The sequence below is a fragment of the Diabrotica virgifera genome, chromosome 7 (assembly GCF_917563875.1).
Source record: "Diabrotica virgifera virgifera chromosome 7, PGI_DIABVI_V3a".
Lineage (NCBI taxonomy): Eukaryota > Metazoa > Arthropoda > Insecta > Coleoptera > Chrysomelidae > Diabrotica > Diabrotica virgifera.
Window position 1 is genome coordinate 22284804 of NC_065449.1, and position 15927 is coordinate 22300730.

General features: G+C 29.6%; 1 protein-coding gene across 3 annotated transcripts in view; it reads right to left on the reverse strand.

Annotated features, from left to right (window-relative positions):
- The window catches only part of LOC114325987 (rho GTPase-activating protein 92B), a 95152-nt gene that overhangs the window by 29105 nt on the left and 50120 nt on the right, over positions 1–15927 (reverse strand). For all 3 annotated transcript variants that reach the window (XM_028274146.2, XM_028274145.2, XM_028274147.2), the window contains exons 3-4: positions 5211–5483; positions 760–976 (exon numbers count right to left, since the gene is read on the reverse strand). In XM_028274146.2, coding sequence (XP_028129947.2) covers positions 760–976; positions 5211–5483 — 490 coding nt within the window. The remainder of the gene's footprint in view (positions 1–759; positions 977–5210; positions 5484–15927) is intronic.

Below are 15927 nucleotides of genomic sequence, written 5' to 3' on the forward strand. Positions count from 1 at the left end.
ATCAAAGATTTTCAATTCCTTACAGATCGAGTCACTAAAGAATGCTCAAATAACGGACTTGGGATAGATACATTAAACACAAAATTACTTGTAATTAGTAAATAAGACTGTTGCCTTATGCAACTAATTGTCAATAATGAGCCGATTACAAAAGTTAACCATTTTAAATGCCTAGGATGTTGGATAAACGAGACACTAAATCCGGATGAAGAAATTAAAAATCGTATAGAAATTGCAAGAGGAGCATTTATGAAACTTAGATCGATACTGTGCAATTTTCAGCTAAACTAACAACTAAAAATTAAGTTCGTAAAATGTTATGTGTATCCTGTATTACTGTATGGATGTGAAACCTGGATCATGAAGGTTAACCTTCGAGATGTGGTCCTAACGTGGAATGCTCAAATTATCATGGGTTCAACGCATTTCAAACATAGTCTTAAATAGAATAGGTCAAGGCGAAAGTGACTTTACGAAGATGATAAAAAAGAGAAAACTTAAATACCTCGGGTATATAATCAGAGGTAGCCTGCAGTACTGCAGTTAATACTCAGAAAGAGAAGATATATTCATGGCTCCGAAACCTTCGTCAATGGCTAAAATTTGGGCACGATACTCAAAGAAGAAGTTGATACAACTGAAGTTAAAGAAACACATTTTAAAACATTGACAACTTGTCGATTATGCAATGAAAAACTAACGCAGCTATACAAAGTAATTCTCGAACAATACAAAACAAACTGTTTCATTGATAATTACCTATTCTTTTCTCCAAATGGGGAATCAGTTCTTGTAAATTTTTAAGGGCACTTTCATGGTAACTTCTCTGCACTTTCAACAATTGTAACATATATTCCGAAATTTCGTTTTCTTTCGCTAAAACATTGAACATTTCAACGGCCAAAGCGTCACGACTCTGCTCGACTTTGGTATCGGCCTCTTCCATGTCTTCTCGCAACGTTTCTTTACCAGAAGCCTGTAAATGAAAAAAATGTTATTTATTGTATTACTAGGATACTATCTATAATAAAAAAATCTGAAATTGTTCAACAGTTGATATTTTTAAACAGAAATTTGTTGCTGAAGTCGCTTTTTGTTGTACAAACACCACTTCGATAAATAAACAATTATTTTACATTTTAAGTTAACCTAGTTTTGTTTTATAGTTTTTATCAAGAGAAGTTTACGTAAAACTCTCAAAATACTTGAACTACAACATTCATGATCTATTATATTATAGATAATATAGGTATAATAGAGAAGTCCCCCTAGATATCATAAAAACTATTGAAAACATCTACCAAAACAATAAAATGGAAGTCAGAATAGATGGACAACTTACAAAACCTATAGATAGATATAGGCAGCGGAATAAGACAGGGAGACTCATTGAGTCCTATGCTCTTCAATTTAATTATGGATGAAATCATCAAAAACGTCAACAAAGGAAGAGGATATAGAATGGGAAACAAAGAAGTAAAAATACTCGAGGACGCAATATTGATAGCCCAAGATGAAGATAGTCTGCAAAGATTAGTTCACAGATTTAACATAAGAGCAAAAGAATTCAATATGACAATTTCATCTCAGAAAACTAAAACAATAGTAGGTAATCAGTAAAGAACCAATCAGATGTAAAATAGAAATTGATGGTATCAGTATTGAACAAGTAATGGAAGTAAAATAGCTTGTAATTACATTGTCAAGTTAGGGAGACCCGGACAAAGAAGTGACAAATCAAGTACAAAAAGCAAATAGACTGGCAGGATGCCTTAATAACATTATATGGCGAAACCGACATATTAACACTGAGATGCAGTCAAGAATTTATAAAGCCAGTGTAAGACCAATAATGACATATGCATCAGAAACAAGACCCGATACAGCCACAACACAAAGACTACTAGAAACGGCAGAGATTAGAGTACTGAGAAGAATTACAGGAAATACGCTGAGAGAACGAAAGAGGAGTGAAGACATTAGAAGAAAATATAACTTACAGTGTATAAACGATTGGACACTAAATAGAAAAAAAAAAGAATGGAATAACTAATTGGGGGAGGCACGTGTGGTCAAAATAGCAAGAGATAAATCGCCAATCTGTAGAAGTATCGGCGGACCGCGCAAAAGATGGAGTGACAACCTTCCATAGAGGTATCAATCCGCCAATGAACAAGCAGAAATACTTATAAAGAGGAAGAAGAAAAAGAAGAAGAAATTCATGATCTGGCTCGAAGGACCAATACTAGGGGTTAAACTGAGGAAAATTTAACAAAATCTTTTTAATTTAAGAAAAAAATTTAACCAAATCTCAAATTACAGAATTGTTTTTATATCTAGCTTAATGACCTTTTATACAGTATGGTGAAAATGAAAGGAATAAATTCGTTATTTCGTAAACCGGCGACTTAAAGGAAAAAACCCGAAACAGGTAGATTTTTATTTTTAAATTATGATATTGTGGCATATATGTCATACTAGTGACGTCATCCATCTGGGCGTGATGACGTAATCGACGATTTGTTTAAATGGGAATAGGGGTCGTGTGCTAGCTAATTTGAAAGGTCATTCAATTCTCTATTTAGTAATATAAACATTTACACAATTATTTGTACAGGGTGTACAAAAAAAAGTTTTTAATTAAAATATTTGACAAAAAAAAAGAAGAATGTATGTAATTTATTTAATGCAAAATAAATTTTACTGTTGCTCAAAAACAGAAAAAATGGTTGTTTCATAAATAAACATTGCTTTTCGCTTAAATTAAATGTTCAAACTTTCAAGAGGCAGGTGGCTGGCGGTAGCTGGCTTGAACCAATTGGATTTAATAGAAAACCAATGTTTATTTGTGAAATAAACATTTTTTTCTGTTTTTGGGCAACAGTAAAATTTATTTTGCATTAAATAAATTACATACATTCTTCTTTTTTTTTGTCAAATAATTAAATTAAAAATTTTTTGGACACCCCGTACAAATAATTACGTAAATGTTTATATTACTAAACAGAGAATTAAATGACCTTTCAAATCAGCTAGCATACGACCCCTATCCCCATTTAAAAAATCATCTATTACGTCATCACGCCCAGATGATAAAAAAACTACAAAAGAATCCATCGATAAATCTGATCTGAGTATTACAGAAGCGGCAACGCAATAATACACAGACTTTTGCGAATTTATAAACGAAATGTTTTCGTTGAAAATCGACCTGTTTCGGAATTTTTCCTTAAAGTCGCCGGTTTACAAAATAACGAATTTATTCCTTTCATTTGCACCATACTGTATACAGGGTGAGTCATGAGGAACTGTACATACTCCTACCTCGTATAGAGGCTCCTATGGGGAATAACAAATGACCATTAAAAAGTGTCTGCTCCCATTGTTTAATAATATACAGGGCGAGTTTCGCATTTTGACAGAAATTTGTATTCGTCATAATTTTTGAACGGTCAGATCGATGTGTCTCTTATTTTGGCCAATAGTTAGACTATTACCACCTAATCAACTAATTTATTCAAACTAGAAAAAATCAGGTCCGGCTTTAAAAAAATTAGTTCGTTTGGGTCTTAGAAAAAATTTCACCCTGTATACGCTTTTTGAAAACTCTAATATGAATTTTACAAATAAGAAAAATAGGCAATTAAAATGGCATATTAATTTTTTTCCCCACACGATTACTTAATTTTTTATTAAAAAATCAAATTTGTCAAAATCGGAATTTTAACCTAAAAATGAAAAAAAATGAACTCACGGTTTAACTCGCTACAACTCTGTTCCATTTTAATATTTTTTTTCTGAAATTTTTACAGCACATACCTCTTACCATTGTGAAGACTATGAAAATTTTTGTAGACTTTCAGTCTTCTTCTTGTAAAAGTTGCAAACTTGTAAATCGCAAAAATTAGGTGGAAAAATTTAAAATTTATCAATTTGATCACGTCTATGTTAAACTATAGAGTCCAAAAGAAGTGTTATGGGAAGTTTTAGATCTAGACGTGTTATAGAAAAAAAAAAAAAAAAAAAATGGTAAAACTTTTAATTTTAAGAAAAACGTTGTTTTTATAAACTAATTTTTGTAAAAAAAGTTAATTTTTTTAAATCTATGCAAAACCTTTGCCAAACTTTTTATGCATACATAGTCAAATTTGATTTTTTAATAAAAAAAATAAGTAATCGTGTGGGGAAAAAATAAATATGCCATTTTAATTGCCTATTTGTCTTATTTGTAAAATTCATATTATAGTTTTCAAAAAACGTATACAAAGTGAAATTTTTTCTAAGACCCAAACAAACTAATTTTTTAAATCCGGGCCTAATTTTTTTCTAGTTTGAATAAATCAGTTGATTGGGTGATAACATAAATTAAATATTTGTTAAAAAAAATTCATTTTTGTAATAAAAGTTATTTTTTTAAATCTATGGTTCACTTTACCAAACCTTTAATTATTCATAGTCAAATTTGATTTTTTTTTATAAAAAATTAAGTAATCGTGTGGGGAAAAAATAAATATGCCATTTTAATTGCCTATTTGTCTAATTTGTAAAAATCATATTAGAGTTTTCAAAAAGCGTATACAGGGTGAAATTTTTTCTAAGACCAAAACGAACTTATTTTTTAAATCCGTGCCTGATTTTTTCTTGTTTGAATAAATCAGTTGATTGGTGGTAATATAAATTAAATATTTGTTAAAAAAAATTAATTTTGGTAATAAAAGTTAATTTTGTTAAAGCTATGGTTCACTTTACCAAACTTTTAATTCATAATCAAATTTGATTTTTTTATAAAAAATTAAGCAATCGTGTGCGGAAAAAAATAAATATTTTATTTTAATTGCCTATTTGTCTAATTTGTAAAATTCATATTAGAGTTTTCAAAAAGCTTATACAGGGTGAAATTTTTTCTAAGACCCAAACGAACTAATTTTTTTAAAGCCGGACCTGATTTTTTTCTAGTTTGAATAAATCAGTTGATTAGGTGGCAATAGTGTAACGATTGGCCAAAATAAGAGACACATCGATCTGACTGTTCAAAAATTATGACGAATACAAATTTCTGTCAAAATGCGAAACTCGCCCTGTATATTATTAAACAATGGGAGCAGACACTTTTTGATGGTCATTTGTTATTTCCCATAGGGGCCTCTATACGAGGTAGGAGTATGTACAGTTCCTCATGACTCACCCTGTATAATAATTGTGCAACTTACCTGGTATCGATTACTTGCAGAATCCTTATCTAAACAATACTTCCTTAAGTTATGTTTGTGCTTAAGAATATTCGGAAAATCGTTCTCCAGGACGTTCTGCAAAGGTTTGTATACCAAATCTTCGACTTTCATCTCATGATCGGCATATTCTCGAGCAAGCTGTTGTTCAGCTTTCCCGCAATCGCTCAGGATCATCTGCAGCAAAGGGCATTCGCGGAATTGTCTGGCTTCTTCGAGGAAAACAGTGCCTAGCTGATATTCCAAGGTCTTTTTCTAAAAATATAAATTCAATTATTACATAAAAAATGAGGAATGATTTTTGTGATGTGAAGGTTACTAGAAAGTTTTTAAAAAAGGTATTTTTTAAGAAACGTTCAAGAAAAAACAGGGAAAACATCTATGGGTATAACTTTTTTGGAATGTTCCCTTCAAAATGAAATCTTTTAACGTCAACCTAGGATCATGATAATTATAAAATATAATGACTTTAATTATATAATTTAAGGGTCATCTACCCTCGTTATCTGGCTGGTTTCAATTATATAGACGTTTTTCACTGAGGACGGTCGATAGGACTGAAAACGTTCTGAAACTTTACAAATCCATTTGAGATATTAAAAAAAATGTTCAAATAAATTTTAGGGGAGTGCATATAGATTTTCATTTCGGAAAAAATCAAACAAGATAGAACTTTTTGTAACTTCATTAAGAAATGTTTAATAAACAACATATCTAAAAGTTCTACTCGAGAAGTGGGTGCTTCATTTTTTATTAAACAAATAACTCGGAAAATATAAATTTTAGAAAAAAACTGACTTGACCATTGAAAAATTCGGAAAATTTTACAAAAAAAACCTTATATAAAGAATTTTCTAAAATTAAATCTGTATCTTCTATATTTTTTTATTTATAACGCTAAAGTCACCCTTCTCACAAACATTGGCGCACTGTAAACTAACGTACGGCGAAGTTCACGGTTGAGTTATTTTAATGTAATTCTTTAACTAATGGATCAAATGAAATTTTACAAATTGAACATGAAAGAAGAATAATTAAGCTATCTTATGGTTATAATAGAAAGAAATAAAATGTATGGGCATAAGTACGGTGTGGGCGGAAAGTGAGCCTTACATGAACTTTGTTTAAAAATTATTTAAAAATGTGTAACTAATACAATTTTTCTTATAAAACTCTCAATTTTGCGCAACTTACTTTTCAAGCATCTTACTAAATGATGTTTCATTCAAAAAAATCTCAAAAATTTAATTCAAATGATATGACGTCTCAAAAAATGTAATTTTTTAAATCTTCGTAGTTTTATAGAATTTCCATCACTTTAAGACAGTATCACTCAAGTTTGAACAGATCTATTACAGTTTTATAAGTGCTTTTTTAAAGCTTAGGATGTAATTTTTAAAATGCACTAAATTATTTTACTTTAGAAATGAAATAAACTATTTCTTTTTAAGAAAATTAAGAAAGATAACTAAAATGTAATACAAAAACCGAAAATTACCAGCTAAAAAAATGTTTATACAGAGTGATCAAAACTTTTTTCTGTAAAACTTACCTAAAATACATTTAATAATAAGCTTCAACAATAATAAATGTTTAGCAATTTTTTTTTTTTTAGCTCATACAGTATGTCTGCGTAACTTGAAACCTATTGATAACTTTTTTATTATCAGTTTTACGAAAAAAATTATTCTTTATAAAATACTCTGCATCGTATATAATCTAAGATGCAATCATCAAATATCAAATTTAGTTAATGTTATACGGGGTGTGTCAAAAATATGAATTTCACTCAAGAGTAAAGTACCTTTACATTTCACAATATCGAAAATTGTTATTAAGAAAAGTTGTTTGGAATTAAAAAATTTGTTTTAGTGTTCAATTACATCTTTCTAATTAAAATATTGTGAATAATAAAGGCACTTAGATTTTAGACCAGGAAGAGCATTTTATGAAGAATAACTTTTTTTCGTAAAAGTGATAATAAAATAGTTATCATAATTGTACTAAACTGATGAGTATCCCTAATTTGAGAAAAAAATGAATTTTTTTTTTGATTAGAATGATGTAATTGTATATTTAGACATAGTTTCTAATTTCAAACAACTTTAATAATAGCATTTTTTGATATTCTGGAATATAAAGGTACTTTACTCTTTAACGAAATTCATATTTTTGACATAACTCGTATAAAATTGATAAAATTTGATATCTGATGGTTCAGTTTTAGATTTTTGACTATCCAGAGCATTTTATTAAGAATAACTTTTTTTCGTAAAATTGTTAATAAAAAAGTTTTCCATGTGGTTCCTAGCTACACAGACACACTGTGTAAGAGCTTCTGTATAAGAATTTTCAAATTGCAATGCCATATTCGGATTCAACATAATCAAAAACAAAATATAAACATATTTGATCAAAGTAAAATGATGAATTTAACGATATTTTTAAAATTATTTATACAAAACAATTGTTATTGTTTAAACAATTAATAAACAATTAGCGGCCAAATCTGCGAGTAGAACTTTTTACTTTAACATGTATATAAACTAACAAAATAAGTTTTAGAAAAATATAAGCTTGTTTGAATTTTTCCGAAACAATGCATGTTTTCATTTTAATCGCACTCCCCTATTTATACCATTTTACAAAAGAAGTTTTTACTTCCTAGTAAGTATTTTTAATGAGGCATTAAAAAATCTTTAAAAAAAAATCAGAAAGGTAATTCTATTGACCACCATGAGCAAATTAGTCCAGTCAAGGACCATTTTCCAGCATAATATTCTGAGCGTGCACTGATATGCACCAAAATTTGGCTATATGTAGGTTGTACTTATCCACCCCTTCAAAATACCCTTTGTCCAATACTTTGTTCTGAAAATCAATACTATTGGACATTTCGCCAGTTGAAAATGTCAATATTTTAACAAAAAAAAAAAAAAAAAAATACGGTTTTTTGTAAATTACTCAAGTCAAAAAGTATTTATTTTAACAAAAAAATCATTGTTGTAAAAAATGTAGCTCATAAAAAACAAAAAGAATGGTGGATTTGTGGTATCTGTGGTCCCAAGAGAAGCGAAAAAATAGCTTATTAAAAGTTAATTCTTCTTCGTCAAACGCCAAACTTGAAAAAATCAACGTGAAATGAAAACTCATCGAACTTTTTTCATAGTGCTTAAAAAATCTTTATTCTTATTTCTTATAAAAGTCTCTGTCACCAATTCTAATAGTGCGGCCGATATGTGAAACAATTGCACATTTACTGATACAAGCATATAATTTGGACCACATATACTACACATAATATAAAGGTTCAAATTTAGATATGAGGCCATCTCATATTTTGTCTTTTACAAAAATGGCGGGCATTCAAAATGGCGACTATAAATATGTGTTTAATAGTACTATAACTTTGGAACGAAAGGTCCGATTTCAACAAAATTTGGTATATAGGTTCTTTTTTTGATTTACAAGATGGATGTGGTGAACCAGAAGAATCGGTTTACCAGAAATTGTGTTCTTACTAGTTGTTTATGTAAAAATATGTTTTTTTTTTCAATTTTTTCCCTCTGTATATATTAATTTTTCAAAAAGGTAATACCGCAATTTAAAAAAAAAAACGTAAAAATATTTTGTAGAAAATATTTTGAACTTTTTAGTTATGTTAATTACCATTTACTAAATGCATAACGTATCTTCACATGTACCCTATGTGTGGCCGATTCGTGGAAATATTATAAGAATTATTGTGCATTTAATGGTAGAAGCATATAATTTGGACCACATATACTACACACATCAAGGTTCAAATTTAGATATAAGGTCATCTTAGATTTTACCTTTTACAAAAATGGCGGGCATTCAAAATGGCTACTATACATATGTGACTAATAGCACGATAACTTTTGAACACAAAGTCCGATTTCAACCAAATTTGATATATAGGTTCTTTTTTTGATGTGTAAGACCAAGGTCTTGAACCGGAAGAATCGATTTACCAAAAGTTGTGTTTTTCCTGATTTTTATGTAAAAACATGTTGTTTTTTTACCGATTCTTTCACCCTGTATATATTAATTTTTTAAAAAGTTAATAACGGCGTTGAAAAGAGCGTAAAAGAATTTTCTAGGAAATATTTTGAACTCTTTAGTTATGTTAATTACCAATTAATAGATGCATAACGTATCTTCACATGTACCTATGAACCTATGTGCGGCAGATTCGTGCAAATAATATAAGAATTATTGTGCATTTAATGGTAAAAGCATATAATTTGGACCACACACACTACACATACAAAGATTCAAATTTAGATATGAGGCCATCTCAGATTTTGTCTTTTACAAAAATAGCGGGCATTCAAAATGAATCTGCCGCACATAGGTACATGTGAAGATACGTTATGCATTTATTAAATGGTAATTAACATAACTAAAAAGTTCAAAATCTTTCCTAAAAAATGTCTTTACACTCTTTTCAATGACGGTATTACTTTTTTTTTGAAAAATTAATATATACAGGGTGAAAGAGTTGAAAAAAACAACATATTTTTACATAAAAAACAGTAAAACCACAACTTCTGGTAAACCGACCCTTTCGGTTAAGACCTCGATCTTATTCATCAAAAAAAGAGCCTTAATGACAAATTTGGCTGAAATCGGACTTTTCATTCAAAAGTTATCGTGCTATTAGTCACATATGCATAGTAGTCATTTTGAATGCTCGCCATTTTGGTAAAAGGCAAAATCTGAGATGGTCTCATATCTAAATTTGAACTTTTGTATGTGTAGTATATGTGGTCCAAATTATATGCTTCTACCATTAAATGCACAATAATTCTTATAATATTTTCAAGAATCTGCCACAGATAGGTACATGTGAAGATACTTTATGCATTTATTAAATGGTAATTAACATAACTAAAAAGTTCAAAATATTTCCTAAAACATATTCTTACGCCATTTTCAATGGTGATATTACCATTTTGAAAAATAATATATACAGGGTGAAAAAATTGAAAATAAATTATTTACATAATATAAAATAGTTTTACATAAAAAACCAGGAAAAACACAACTTCTGGTAAACCGATCCTTCCAGTTTACGACATCGATCTTGTAAATCACAAAAATAACCTATGTACCAAATTTGGTTGAAATCGGACTTTTCATTCAAAAGATATCGTGCTATTAGTCACATATGTATAGTCGCCCATTTTGAATGACCGCCATTTTTGTAAAAGGCAAAATCTGAGATGGCCTCATATCTAAATTTGAACCTTTATATGTGCGGTATATGTGGACCAAATTATATGCTTGTATCATTAAATGTGCAATTCTTATAATATCTGCACGAATCTGCCGCACTATAAGGAAGTTATGACAAAGTATTGAGAAAAAAAAGATTATAGGACAGTTGCTTAAAATTAGTAAATAAATTCATTCTCGGTGTTATTTTTAACCAAAAATTCTTTTACATCCGAGAAGGGGTGGCCTTAACTTTGAAGGGGGAGGGGGTCAACTTTAAAGTAGAGAGTACTTAGGTAGAACAATAGTAAAATTTTGAAAAATTATACAGCTACGCTGTATTTTACCTTCATTGACTAGACTAAGTGAGAATCAAAATAGAACGCGTACATCTTGTAGCATATTGTTCTAATAATTCTTAGTAAACAATGTTCCCGACATACATATTTGGGATTACGATATTAAAATGAACAAGACCTTCATTAACACTAATTATGTGAAACAGCTGGTGTCAACTTTAATGCTGTAATTTAGTCTCAACAATAATACTGTCTGCAGATTCGTTACCGCATTCTTAAAAAAAAAGATAAATTTAAAATTTATGGGTAATTATTTATCAAGAGGGTACTCCGAAATTACCTAATTTTCTGTGAATTTTGCCGAAAAAGTAAGGAAAAGCTCAAATTTTAATGTTATCTTTTGTCGAAACTAGTAACAGTGGCCAAAAATCAAGAAATAAAAAAAAATCAAAACAAGTAATAGAATAACCACAATAAAACATATAGTGGAGTCACTGAAGGTGAATATGAGCTATTACCTCCGATTTCGTTGAACCTCCATCCATTTGCATGAAAATTGGTGAGTGGTTAGAGGATATCTCAATATCCACTGGGGGTGGATGCCAATGCCACAACCTTCTCGGGGGTGAAAATTATTTTATTAAAAAAAATCCCATAATTCGATAGAGGGACAAATTTCAAGCAAAATTTGTTATATAAAGTTATTAAAATAGATCAAAACTTTTGAGTTATTAAAGATCAAAGATTTTAATTTTTCTTGAGAAAAATTCATGTTTTTAACCAATTTTTCATCAATAACTCAAAAAGTGTAAGTTTTTACAAAAAAGTTATTATTATCAAAATTGAAGCTAATAAAAAATGAAATAAACTCCTTACTACAAAAACCTTTTAATGTTAACTAAAAGTGGGTTATAGGTAATTGAATGTATACACTTTTTTCAGCGAGTAAAAAACTCTTAAGTATCCAAGCTGAAATAACGGGAAATTGATGCATTTTATAACATAAACTTATTAAACATTTTCCAAAGTACTTAAAAATATCTATTAAATGAGCCCCCGAGCATGTTGATAGCGTTAAAATTTGTTCCAAAATTTTTTCAAAATTTATCTTTTAAAAATTTTTCCAAAAATGTTATTGTTTTTTTTTTTAATAACTCCGTTCGTGTTTACGATATCAGGTTCATCTAAAAACTGTTTGAAAGTTAATTCCAAGTGCTATTTAAGCACGTTGAACCTAATCTTTTAAATCCCTTACTTTTTTAAAAATAAAAGGTTAAATGACCCCGGTTGCATGGTTCCCACAGCAAAATTTAAGATTTAAACGTTTCTATCTCGGTTATTTTTTATCATATAGAAATAGTAAAACAGGTAAAATATTTGGCACAGAAAAAACTAAAATTTGGTTATATATAATTTTTTACGTATATTGGGTATTTTTGGAGTTATTATCAAAAGAATATGAGAATTACAATAATTTTAAAAATTATGATTTTTTTAAATTATATCTTTTTTTCAAAAATATGCATTCTAAACCGGTCAAAATTATCGAAAACATTACTTATGCTAATATTAAGAAGTTCTTGTAAGGATTACTATAAATTTTACTTTTTGTGGAAATGGCGTATGTTTTATTTTTCACTTTTTCCTAAAAAATTCGAAACGGTTCTTTTATTTTCATTATAACTTGCTTAATTTTGACGCCATTACCTTGTTCTGAAGCACATTTGATAGGTATTCCAAAGTACTTTGGCAACTGTTTAGCAGGAATATTTTATACATTGCATCGTTTTCCCGTTATTTAAGCTTGAATACGTAAATTTGAGTACTCGTCGAAAAGAATAAACATCCAATTGCCAATAACTCACTTTGAACTAACATTAGTTTAGTTCTTTATGTGAGGAATGTATTAAATTTTTTATTATCTTAAATTTCAGTAATAATAACTTTTTTGTAAAAGCTTATAGTTTTTGATTTATACGTGAAAAACAGATTTAAAACATGCATTTTTTTTGCGAAAAAATAAAATCTTTGGTCTTTAATAACTCAAAAAGTGTTGATTTATTTTAATAACTTTATATAACAATTTTGCTTATAATTTGTCCCTCTATCAACTTATAATATTATTTTTAATAAAATAATTTTCACCCCCGAGAAGGGGTGGCATCCACCCCCAGGGTAAAAGCGCAAGTTGGCATTATGTCACCTTTGTTCCTTGAGGTATCCTCTAATTACTCACCAATTTTCATGAAAATCGATGGAGGTTCAACGAAATCGGAGGTGAAAACGTTCAGTGACTGCACTAATAATAAATCACTGATTTTTACTATTAAATTGTGTAAAAATACATAACATTGTTTAAAATAATCTTGATATCTTGAGCAACCCGACCCATTACTACTTGAGCCTCGATAAATATCAGTAATTTTTGTTCTGCCACGAATGTTGGTATTCCGAATCTGCACCCTGTCTCCCAAACTGATGCCGAGGATGGCTCTCTCCATCGCTCTTTGAGCTGCACGGAGTTGTTCTAAAGTTTTCGTTGAACAGGTCACGATCTTAAATCCGTACGTAATCACTGGTAAGATAAACTTAACCACAATAAAAACACCCAAAATCGAATACATCGGTCACATGGGCGCAATGAAATTGGTCCGGTTGCAATGAAATTCGTCCGGGCTCAGGTAAATAATTCTTCATTTGATGACCATGAATATTTGATGACCATGAATTATAAATTCGTCCGAAATAATATAAAATAGTATAAATTAGGACAAATTTCATGACATAAGTATTACACACATTATAAAAAATATGAACATTTTATTGTACACACATAATATGTTATAAACATAGAAATATTAGGCATTACTCTTAGAAAAATTCGGCATTTTATTCACTTCAATTTACCTGTATACTACCCCCATCAAAACAAGAATAGTTCAAATCAACAAATTAATACTTAGTAATTTGCGACAACTAGCGCCATGCATATTAACAATGAAGATTACAAACAAAGAACAATGAAGATTAATTTTACCTGCCCAAAGTAAACAATAAAATTTAAACAAAACCTCGGGTTTTCTAATGGTTTTTTAATGCATTCATCTCTATGACATGATAATATATTATATTATAAATACCGATAATAGATATTTGGTTAAAATGAACAAAATTAAAATCGGACGAATTTCATGGTGGCATCGGACGAGTTTCATGGTTACTTTTGAGGGCTAAAATAAATCCGGACCAATTTCATGGTGTTATAAAATGAACCGGACGAATTTCATTACGACGGGTCACATCATGGGGAACAGCGAAAGATATGGATTGCAGCAACTAATTTTACAGGGAAAAGTAGAAGGAAAGCGCGGACCAGGAAGGCAAATGATTTCCTGGCTGAAAATGTTTTAAGAGCAGCAGTGTGCAAAGTACAGATTGGTATATGGTCGCCAACATCTGAAAATGGATAGGCACTTCAAGAAAAAGATACCCTGGTTATACACTCTCCGGTTTGACAGATTAGTAGATCTTTGTTCTTCAAAATATTAGTTTAACTTGGCGAAAGCTACCAGAGACATCCCAAGATATGTATTATAGAATATAAATAACATCGTTCAAATGTCCACTGAGGCTACGTATGTAGTTGAATATTAAAACAAAATTAATAAATTTAAATATTAACTATTAAAAAGTGGTCATGGTGATTTCCACCTTGATGATTACCTTAATGGACCCTTGGATACCCTTGACGAAATATAATGTTTTTATTATAATTTATTTTTAATATAAGTTATTTTTTTTAATATAATATTGTATAATGTTTTTTATACTCCTCTTACTAGGTATATAAATAATAATAGGTCTATAGTCCTGTCGCCAGGGGGGGTACAACGGCCTCGTTAATTCAGATGGACTTACCCAAGTTTTTTTTATGTATTTTGACCCGTAGAACACGAATTTTTTGGGTAACAGTTGATCCGGATGTCGATAAGATTGTTATAGACCAAGAACTTGAGGAATCAAATAACAGCGATTTTTGGCAAAACAAAACAATATTTTGTATTTTTTGGGTCATTTTAAGCAAAAAATATTTCTACAAGTTTTTTAGTAGGATGCACAGTTTTCGAGATAAACGCGGTTGAACTTTCAAAAAATCGAAAAACTGCAATTTTTAAACCCGAATAACTTTTGATTAAAAAATAAAATAGCAATTCTGCTTAGCGCCTTTGAAAGTTCAAGTCAAATTATGTCGGTTTTGATTATTTGCATTGCTAAAAATTTATTGTGTTATTGTTAAACAAAGCTACAAACAACTAGTGCGTGAGTGATGTTTCTATGATTTCTCATTTAAAATCGAACGAGTAGGTAGAATAGGTACTAGTGCAATCAAGACTATTTCTATGTTACATGCGTTAAAACGCATGTAAAAGCACGGGAAACCCTACGTGTTTATAGCTTTGTTAAACAATAAAAAAATAAATTTTTACCAATGCAAATAATCAAAACCGATATAATTTGACTTAAACTTTCAAATGCGGTAAGCAGACTTGCTATTTTATTTTTTAATCAAAAGTTATTCGGGTTCAAAAATTGCAATTTTTCGATTTTTTTAAAGTTCAACCGCGTTTATCTCGAAAACTGTGCATCCTACGAAAAAACTTGTAGAAATATTTTTTACTTAAAATGGCCCAAAAAATACAAAATATTGTTTTGTTTTGCCAAAAATCGCTGTTATTTGATTCCTCAAGTTCTTGGTCTATAACAATCTTATCGACATCCGGATCAACTGTTACCCAAAAAATTCGTGTTCTTCGGGTCAAAATACATAAAAAAAACTTGAGTAAGTCCATCTGAATTAACGAGGCCGTTGTACCCCCCCTGGCGACAGGACTACTAGCATAATAAGTAAAAAAAAGATAATCTAAATTAATAAACAGCTGCAGTTATCCTTTATTTACACATGCGTTAATATTCATAGCTATAATAATATATTGATTACATTCAACAATTAGATTTTTTTTTTCAATTTTTTGATAAGTTATACGATTTATCGTAAAAAAAATTGAGATATTTTTGATGATATATCGATAATTTTATGATGTTAAAGGTAACTACTTCAAGAACTATTTCTTAACAAGCCGAGAATGCGAGCATTATCA